The 10,511-nt window shown below is 36.3% G+C and overlaps 1 protein-coding gene across 1 annotated transcript; it reads right to left on the reverse strand.

Moving 5' to 3' along the window:
• On the reverse strand, window positions 1-8,743 carry LOC126501733 (prolactin-like). Its single transcript, XM_050142566.1, has 5 exons — window positions 8,614-8,743; window positions 4,934-5,112; window positions 4,035-4,148; window positions 1,162-1,341; window positions 1-308 (listed from the first exon to the last, which is right to left on the reverse strand). Exons 1-5 carry the CDS (start codon window positions 8,642-8,644, stop codon window positions 117-119), a joined length of 696 nt encoding a protein of 231 aa, XP_049998523.1. The 5' UTR covers window positions 8,645-8,743; the 3' UTR covers window positions 1-116.
• Between the last annotated feature and the right edge of the window lie 1,768 nt (window positions 8,744-10,511).

Raw genomic sequence — 10,511 nt, forward strand, 5'->3', positions numbered from 1 at the left:
TTTAAAGAGTGAACATTTATTAAAAATAAGAAGTCTCATATTCAAAGGATATAAAAGCATAAATTTCTGAAAGAAAAGAATTTTTACAATCATGTCAAAATTAAAAGGGCATGAGATTAACAATCAGGGTCATAGACAAAGCGGCACTTCAGGACTTTTAGATTGGAGTCAATCTTCCGTGAATCCCTTTTCAGGCACTGAAACAAGCTATGGAATGCAAAAACACGAAGGTCTTCATCAGGTGACTGCAAGGATGACAGTCCTTTCCAGATGGGGTACTCCTCAACTTCTTTGAATCTGGGATAAAGCTAATGAGGAAAACCAAAATAACTTATTATTAATGATTATGTGGTGATCTTTCTTTATTATCAATGGTAAATGAGCATTTGGGGGAATTAGGATTGTAGAATTTCAGACAAAATCGTGGATTTTAATATACCCAAATATATGAAATTATATTAAAATGATTAATTATATTAAATTATATTATTATATTATAAGTATATTAAGTAGTGGGAATGCATTTGCCACAATTCTACAAGAGAGATACTTGGATGTATTTTCTGGCCAAATTATGGATATTCTGGCATATAAGGCAGATGGTGAATCAGGGAGGTGCTACTTACCCATAGACATGGCTTTTTTTTTTTTTTTTAACCAAGGGACGATATAGGACCTTGTATCAGTTTTGTCATGAAAGAAATTTAACATATCCTCAGTATTTGCCCTGACTTACTATTTATACTTTCCTAATTATAAAAGAAATCATTGCTCATTTCTGTATTTCAACTAAACCTCTTGCTGCAGAATTCATGGAATGGAAATCTCAGACTTGGTTAGAACATGACCTGATTCTTCCAGGTGTAAGTAAATATTCCAGGGATTGTTGTGATATAGAGTTCTGGTGATACTGTTAGGAGCCGCTTGTCCTGCTAAAGAAAGGTTGTTTCTCAGAAGACTATGAGGAACATCTATTTTATATTGAGATTCTTGAAATATGGAATAAAATATTCTAGAGAAGTTTTGTGTTACCAGTAAACCTTTAGAAGCAAGACTTTCTAAAACACTAGCTTACTAAATTTTGCTGCATGAGATTTCTTATTACAGGACTCTTCTATCAAATGCACAAGAAAAGCAAATGAAGACAAGGAGACTACAAACCTTGCGAAGTATTCTTCTAACGCCTTCTTGAAGTCCCTTCACTATTATTTCTACAATGTTGGCTCTTTCTATGATTTCAGTAGGGGCTTCTTCCATACCACTCAGCTCAGACACGACATGACTCAGAGGGTCTTTCCAAGCTCCCAACAAAGTGAGTATCTCTTGCAGAAGAAAAGTAGCCTACACAACCATAATTAAAGAATTGTATTACATTTTCTGAAATAAAGCAATATTAGTAGTTCATGTGGCATTCACCCCCCAAAATAAGCATGTGTTATTACATACTATGAAATAATTTTGTAGGTGGTACATGTTATAGAAATACAAAATTCAGCCATTGATCTGTAGTTTGATTGAAAAACACTAAATAAATCTTATTTATTATATTTTCTAATAATAAATATAGTTGATAATATTTTGTTTTCCTTTGAGGGTTTTTGGTTTCTTTACTTGCATACAAGGAACCAAGAATGAACAGTAAATAAATAGGAGGTTATAGAACAACATTCACATAAAACTTATGCCAACAATTCAGTAGCAAGTGGCCCAAATTTTTCACACAGGATTTCTTATACAAAACCCTGAAATTGTTCATTGATGCACTCATTTATCAATTTAAGTAATTTGAATGCCTTATAATACATATCCTATGAAGTAAACCTGAACTTGATATTTTTGTTTTCATCAATCTTCATAAAAGTCAGCTAAGGAGCCTATGTTTAAACGTGCACAGGTGAAGACCAGATGAGCAGTATTACTTTGAATAAGAGAAATGAGTGGTAGATTGAGAAATAGTCAAGAAGTTAAAAGCAATGCCTATTCTTCCAGAAGATGCATGTGTAATTCCTAATACCTACAAAGTGACTCACAGCCTTATGTCACTGCCCTTCATGGAGACCTTACACCTTCTTCTGGTTTTCTTAGACATGAAGGACACATGTAGTATAATATAGCACCCAGAAAGAATAAGTTATATAAAAGAAAAATAATTATTGCTTGTTGCAAGGAATGGCTTACTTGTCCTGGGCACCCAGAACTGAAATAATCACACAGAAACTGTATTAATTAAATCACTGCTTGGCCTATTAACTATAGCTTTCTATTGGCTAACTCTAACATCTTAATTTAACTCTCTATTCATCTGGATATCACCACGAGGTCGTGGCCTACCAGCAAAGTTTCAGCACATTTATCTCCAGCAGCCAATCCATAAAATCCTCTGACTCTGCCCTTCTTTCTCCTAGCATTCAGTCCAGTCCTCTCTGCCTACCTAAGCTCTGCCCTATCAACAGGCCAAGGCAGTTTTTTTTAATTCTTTAATGGTAATCACAGCACACAGAGGGGACTCCCACATCAATTTCTAAAAAGAAAAAGAACTGATGGGCATGACAAAAGTCTGACCTCCCAGAGTGTGCTCATTGTCAAGATTACAGATGAAAACACCTCTGATTAAAGAGTTCCTGACTTGTGTTTATTGGTAATGAGGTAAAAGGAGTAGAAAAGATTCTAATAATCCACTGGTGTCCAATATTTCATCATCATGATATGACATAAAGTACAAATATGTTAGGTTCCTTTCATAGCTCTTTTAGCATGCATGTGACCTTGAGATACAGTTTGGACATGGCTGCTAGGTATCACATAGGAAATATTTAAATATGATAAAAAAGGCTCATTGAATGGTGATAGGAAAACAGTTTGCTGGAAATAGTATGATATGATTAAGTCATACTTAATAATACTTGAGTTGGATGCAACCCGCAGAGCCGTTTTTATTGGCCATGCATGTGAAATAGAATTTATACCATCTATGAACCTCAGTTTTCTTATCCAAGCCACGGAAACAAGTGAGACTTGGATAATAACTTTTAGCAGGATCTATTGCAACATTATCAGTAGATTGTTTTTGTGGAGTTTCCAACAAGGAAGTTTATGTCTACATATATTATCTCATCATCTTTCTTCTTTCACTTTTACTTATGTTTTGATACTTATTATTAATAAGAATGATTTTGTTTTCACCAATGCACAAATTACTGATGAACTAACACAATCATGGTGTAAGAACAATTAGACATGATGTACTCATGTTTGACGTTTGACATTCTGGTTAAATCATGCTAAGTTTGGGGGAAGCAAGCAGGGATGGCATGATATATAGACCCTGCTATCACAACACAGGGTATAACTGCATCCTGGGAATTGAAGTATCTTCTTTTGTCAAGACAGTGTATCTCTGTAACAGTCTTGGCTGACCTGGAACTCGCTCTGTAGACCAGGCTGACCTCAAACTCACAGAAATCTGCCAGCCTCTGCCTCTAGAGTGCTGGGATCAAGGGTGTGCACCATCACTGCCTGGCGAGAATTGTATTATCTTAAAAGAATCTTTTGTTCAGCTCACTTTCAGTTAAGGCACAGAAGAAGGCAGAGAATTCAGTGAAAATTTGACATGTAGGTTAGAAATCAAAGGAGAACAGGAGGGTCTTCAAAGTCAACAGATACCATGAAAAGCTGAAAACATAGGAGCCGTTCCTAATATATTATAAATGAAATGTGTTTCTACTTCCTATGATGAATACAGTTAACCATGTATGCTATTCAGCTCAAAGTGTCCTACATAATACCAATGACAACCCCAGGTGTGGGTATTGGTAAAACAGGTTCTTTGAATGAACAATTTATGGATCTGATGCAGTATTACTTAGCTTTCAATTTTACTTATAATTTATCAACTATGTAACTTAGATTGTTCTTTTATTGCTTCCCCCTCCTTTATTCTTTTGATTGTGTGATTGTACCCACAGTGACTAACTTCAAGACCAAGCCAGTGAACTCTTTAATTTTCTAGGTTAAAACACACACTCAAGACTCACTTTGATCTGTTCAGTTTCCTCTTCAGGTATCATGATACCAAAGGTGGAAGTGTGGCAACTGCTTTGGGCCCCATCAAGGTACCACCTGCCTGATGCGTACTGGACATCCAGCAACTGATGAAAAAAAAAACAGTTATCTTAAATTTGGAAATGAATAAGTTAATATATGATGAGAACATTAATTCATTTAAAGAGTGTATAACTTTTACTCTCTGTGTGTGCATATAAAGTATGTATATGTTTTTTTGTGCTTATGTGTCTGTGTGTGGTGTCCATATTTCTATGTATAAGAGTTTCTGTGTTCTTCAATGTAGAAATGTGGAATTAGAGAACCACAGTTGTTCTAGTTTGCTTTCCACCTTTCTTGAGACAGTTCCTTGCTCTAGACCATTGTGCAAGATAGCCTAGCTGGCCCAGTAAAGTTGAAGGATTCTCTTGTCATGTCTCCCATCTCTCTGCAGAAGTGCAGGGTTTATAGAGGTGTCTTACTGTGCCTTGACTTTCAGGGATTATTTGGAAGCCTCAGGTTTTTGTGCTTGCACACCAAACACCTTAGTTATCCACTGGGCATGTGGATAAATAATTCTTAAAATTAGAAGTGCAATTTTTAAAAAATAAAGAATAAAAACTAAAAGAAAAAAATAAAGAATTCAGCTTTTTCCCTAATTTTGAAATCACTGGGCATGTAGTGATTATCTTCCTGTCTCGCCTCTCAGCTTCTTCCCCTCTTAAGTATAATGAGATTCCATGAAAGTATTCCCTTCTTGATATACTCAGTCACTGATGCTTTATTTTCCCTGTGAAGTTTGATTCATGATGCTGTTGCATTTACTCTTTGGAGTAGTCTCTGGCAGGAAAGTTCCCATTAGTAAGAAGGCAGAAGTAAGAGAGTTACTTACAAAGTCACTTAACAGTTCTGCAGTGTGGTTTTGGAGTTCATAAGACAGGCTCAGGGCATACTCAAACATGTTCTTGAGGGTCCCATGGCAGGAACCATCCCAGCTGGGGCACAAAGGTACAGAGGCCACATTCTCCCACAGCACCAGGTTTGACACCAGCAACACCAGGAGTGTCCTTGCTAAATAAAAGGAGGTTGTCACCTGCATTGATCTAGTGTTGTGATAAAAGGTAATCCTGTGGGGAAAATCTTCATCCCTCTCTGGGGCTTTCTGTACGATTTCTTTCTGTATAACAGGACTGTAGAATAAATCCTTGCACTGTACACAAGTAGGCCCATAATTACCTTTGCCCTGATAGTTTGAAAATGGGTGACTTCCTCCTTTGGGGATTGCTCCCAGAAGTTCTGCCGTAAGCACTAAGAGCTCATATCGTAATTATAACTGAACATTTTTAAGGCATTCTCTTCAGGTCATTTTATACTTGGGGAATAAATGCTTATTTATAATATTCACACTCTATGAATTTGTAATATTTTAAACTCAGTTTGGTCCCTGATGTGACAAGGACAGCATGGGTCATCTCTTTGCTTCAGCTTGAAAATAACCACATGACCGCTGGATTTCTAACACCAGGGATGAAGAGAATCTTGTCATGAAAGTGAACCAACATTCTGAATTTGTTAATATGCAGTAAAAAAAAGCTCATTCATAGTTTATTTAATTAAGAGGGTTTGGATAGTTTTTCTGGGGAATGAATAAAATGTAAGTGACCATCTGATAAATAGATAATGAAAGCATTGCACACATACACAATGGAAAGAAAAGTGAAATCATGAATTTTCAGGCAAATTGATCGGATTAGAAAATATGCTATACCAATCCTTCCCAAGAAGGAGAATATCACATGTTCTCTTTTATTTGTAGAGCTGAATCTTTGTTTTGATCATGTAACCTGAAGTATCCAAGGAAGACAGGAAAGTATTAAGGACAATACAGGATGAAAGAAGAAGGGGCTCTAGAAAAATACATATCAGAAGATGGGTGCTATGAAGTGGGTAATAGGGAAAATATGTGCAAATTTAATGGGGAGGAGAGGATGGATTGATAGCTCTAAGGGTGTTTTTAAAAGACATATGCTAATATATTATTTTATAAGACCCATATGTAGGTAGGTAGAAGAAGAGAGATAATAGACACATAGAAAGATGGATAAAAAAAAGGATGATAGATAATAGATAGGTAGATAGATAGGAAGGGGTGGTCACACCACATAAGGAATAGTGTTCTCTCCAAGAGCTCTATTGAACAAATACCCAGTTCCAGATATCCCTCCCTTGAGTCATTGGTTGGAGAAATAAGAGACCTCCAAAATTCTTATGTCTTCCATGGCCTTGGATTACCTCCCAGTTGAAGATATTCCATTTGAACTTGGTGGAAGAGATCTGGAAGTGTATTAGGCCTCCTCCTTAAGATCTCGCTCTCATACTCTTAGAAAGTGCTGTGCAAAGTGTTACACTAAAGCAGCAACTGCTACTTTTAATGAGAAGTGAAACCTAGGACCCACAACAAAGACTAGGTTGGCCAGAGAGCCACAATTCTGCAATACTTGTGCATTGATCTTGAGGTAAGCAACAGCACTTTCATTAGAATTTAAGACAACTTAATAGGAAAAAATTCATACCTAGTTCTGTAAATAGAGCCAAGCCCTCATTTTTGGAAAGATTATAGGCACAAAAGCAGAACCTCCAACACCTGTTTTTCCTAAGCCATTATAATATCTGTGACTTTTTAAATGATTAAATTTATAATCAGAGATAAATGTAGCTCTAATACCTCGTCAAAGAAGCTTCTTTTTCCAACATATGGTGACTATTACAGAGATCCACAGCTGGCTAAAAGTATTAGATATCTGTGGATGTCCAACCCAAACTGATATAATTTTGAAGCAACCCCTAGACGCAAACTCAGGAAAAATCATAGAAAAAGTGGTTGAAATGTTTTAAGGCAAAGAAGCTCTAGACACCAGTGACTAGATAGTAACCCCTAAACATGACAAGGAAAATATTCCTATGAGCTCTCAGCAATAAAGCAGCCTGAATAAGGTCAGAATAATAATTCGTTGACCTTCCAACATAGAGAGAGAGGAAGTTCCTTATGATCCCACTTGTAAAACCAGAATTCAGGTAGCCAATGACTGTTGAGAGAGTAAGAATAAATTTTCCTTCAGGCACAAACTCCTGCAAAGATTTTCTAACCTTGTGTTCATCTCTGGGCATATGTAATTAGGAAGAAGACTAAATGGACTCAGTTGGTTGCACATACAGTTATTACAAATAATTAAAAGAAAGATTATTATTTTGCCAAGGTAGGATACAGACAATTCAGAGATGGGAGAGGGGGTCCTGGTGATGTAGATGAAGTGTTTATGTATTAAATTTTCATATAAAATGACATTAAATTCAAATACAGAAAATAAAACTGTCTTCAAAGACATGGTAACAGAAGTTCTAGGAAGCTGAATTCTCCCCCTTTCCCCTGTCCTGAAAAGCACCTGCTTTAGTAAGTTCTCATAATGGCCAGTGTTGGTTTGCTCATCAATGTTGTGATTCATCAGATAAGCAGACAGAGGCCTTTCATCTGCAGTAAGTTCCATTCACAAGAAGAAGGAGCAGAACTGTATACATGCAGTAATTTAGCAACACTATTCCTAAATAATTTGTGAAAAATAAATGGGTATCTCTGGAAGAAGTCAATCATAAAAGTGGGTAAAATTTAAAGATTTATGCACATAAAACCCCTAAACTCATACATTCAAAATAAAATTTACTAAAGTACAATGACTTTTACAGTATAAACAAACACCTTAACTAAAATTTAATGTTAAATAACTTATCCTAAGGTTTCATTTTCCAAAACTAATACTTTCAAAAACTGATGTCTTTAATGTAATTTTACATATAAAACTTGTAAGTACATGTATATCAACTTATTTCATAAAACATTCCATTACCTCAAACAGAAGTTATTCAAATTCTATGTACAAAAGAGACAGTTTCTTAGCCCCTCCGCACTCTTACTTCTGCAGTGAAATTTGTCTTATAAAAAGGTGATAAACAACATTATGTGAATCAAATCTGCGATGAGTGCCAATTAGGCTTCAGAAATGAATACTTTTCAGGTTGATTCCAGTGAGTAAATTCATACATAAACCACAAAAACTAAAAGTGTTCCTTTTTTCCCTGTAGGTAAAAAAAAATTGTATGTAATTACTCTTATGTCCCAAATAAAATTGAATTTCTCAGTTTCAGTACAGTGATATTCCTGTCCTCATTGCTGCACTATTCATTGGGAAATCCTGAAAAACATCATGGTTTCTATTCATTGGAAACTATCAATGCAGTACCCTTTATTTCCCCACTTCAATTAAGAAAACCGAATATGTGATGTGGACATTGTCACATGTGTCCAAGACAAAGAGACTTGCCATCTTTAAGGGCTAATATTGAAAGACTCCGTGTACCCTCATACAGTTGTATTCTAGAGAAATGATTGCAAAGTTCTTCTAAATCTGGTATTGTTTTCTTTCCCCTGAGATTTGAATTAATGTCTAGCCAGTCTTATAGAGCATCAGAAAATACAAAGAAAGGATCCCATTCATGCACAGGTAAGAGGTTACTTACGGGAACGTGACTGGATCGAAGTTAGCTGCATCTCTAAAGAGTCCTCCTGCAGCTTGATTCTGACTAGTGAATGCTGCTTCACAGGAGTCCTACCTTTAGTAGACTTTCAACCTCCTAGATACAATAGCAGATTACCCCCAAAGGCTACACATACCGTACGTCAGAAGGAAGGAAGTTCTATAGTTCTGGGTGAGGGTACCATGACTCTCCCCCACCTCAGGGAGTTTTAGCAGCAATAACCATCGACCTAATTATCTGCATTTGCTATGACGGCATTATATTTTAGGTAGTAGAATCCATATACGCTCTAGATGCCTTGTGGTCATGTTTGTCTAGACAGAAATAAATTATTCTCATACATTGCTTCACATTCGTCAGGTTCTTAGACCATTTCTGTCCTTCACAGTAGTCCCTGTTTCTTCTAGAGGATTACTTAGGTATTTGATTCTTTTGAGAGCACTGGGTTACAGTGGCACAACTGTCAGTTTTCTAATTAGTTTTAGTAGATGGGAATCTTCAGTTAACCACAAAAATGTGTAAAGATTATCTCTGTATACACACTAGGGTGATAGCCACTGTAATCAAGAGTCCCAAACACAAATGTCTTATATGTAATATAATAGTCCTATCATACTCATTTAACAAACAGGGTCAGTAGCATCGATGCTGGAGTCTACTATCTTCCCAGGAATATATCTTTATACTCATAAAACAAATCATGGGCTTCTTTCTAAATATATGAAGATAAATTAATTAAAAATGGTTTGGCTGCAGGTGTCGACTGTGTCATCGCTACACTACTGGCCACTTCATGCTAGGGTTGCTGATGACCAAACCAAGTGCCAAGTAGTATCACTGGTAACAACTGTGCCTGACAAACCTGTATTATGTAGGTCCTCAGTAGTCTTTGTTTTCAACAACTCCAAGAGGAAAACCCATTCTAGACCTTGGGATTTTATTTAAACATTTTATCACTATCAGACATACCATTTCGACGGACACAGGTTCTTGCTTCCAAATTCTATTGCTGTCCTTATTGTTTTCTGTAGATGCTTTTCTAAATCAGGAAGCCATGTAGAGGTTTGTATTATATCATGAATGTTTAAAAGAGGGTGACCAGTTTGAAGAGAGTACAAATTGTTACTGGGACTCAGCATCTAAAGGCATACTGAAAAATCTTATTGAGTTCTAATAAAACTTGGATCAAGCTTGGTTACACTGTTTCCTGCAAAGAGCAATGTTTGTTAAGGCAACATGGATTGGAAATACACTTTTTTTTCTTTTTTTATTGATTTTTATTGAGCTCTACATTTTTCTCTGATTCCCTCCCTTCTTAAAAGTCTGTCCCTTTCAGTCTCTTCTTCCTGGTATATTGCATAAGGCTGCCTTCTAGGCTATGTGGTCTCATTGTGTTACTTCTTGGCGTTGCTATGAGCCAAGGAACAGTGTTGTTCATTTTCCCTGCTATATCCATTTTCCTTCCAACTGGCAGTTTTGATGGACTCTGACTGGCCTTGGAGCCATTGACTGTTTGTTGATTGCAAATCTTAGAGAGCCCATGCCTAGATGGACAATTTCTTCTCCACAGACTCCCATTTCACATAGCAATAGTTCTAAATCTCAAACTCTACAATTGTCATGCTAATAAGTGTCACCAAGGTAAAATCACTTTGAGCACACTAATTTTCAGGGAAGAAATGTATATACTATATTCTCTGATACAAAGATGATTGTACACACCTAAAACTAACTCAATATTTTTCACCTTTTCTATGTTATGTTTTACCCATCCTCCCTTGCCCATTTCTCTGGATCTCCTTGGAGGTTGTTATGATTTGGTTATATCCATGCCATCAGTCACAAAAGCCCAAAGTGTTTGCACATTAGAAGAACACCAA

Source organism: Alexandromys fortis, unplaced genomic scaffold (genome assembly GCF_014885135.2).
Source record: "Alexandromys fortis isolate MF-2015 unplaced genomic scaffold, M_Fortis_MF-2015_v1.1 scaffold_5, whole genome shotgun sequence".
In the NCBI taxonomy this organism is placed as follows: Eukaryota; Metazoa; Chordata; class Mammalia; order Rodentia; family Cricetidae; genus Alexandromys; species Alexandromys fortis.

What these genes read in the sequence shown, in the direction of transcription:
- LOC126501733 (XM_050142566.1), bottom strand. Translation starts at nt 8,644, where the DNA reads ATGCAGCTAACTTCGATCCAGTCACGTTCCC. An exon ending in AGGAAACTGAACAGATCAAA is followed by an intron (nt 1,342 to 4,034) that starts GTGAGTCTTGAG and finishes ATGGTTGTGTAG; the next exon opens with GCTACTTTTCTTCTGCAAGA. An exon ending in TTAGAAGAATACTTCGCAAG is followed by an intron (nt 309 to 1,161) that starts GTTTGTAGTCTC and finishes TTTCCTCATTAG; the next exon opens with CTTTATCCCAGATTCAAAGA.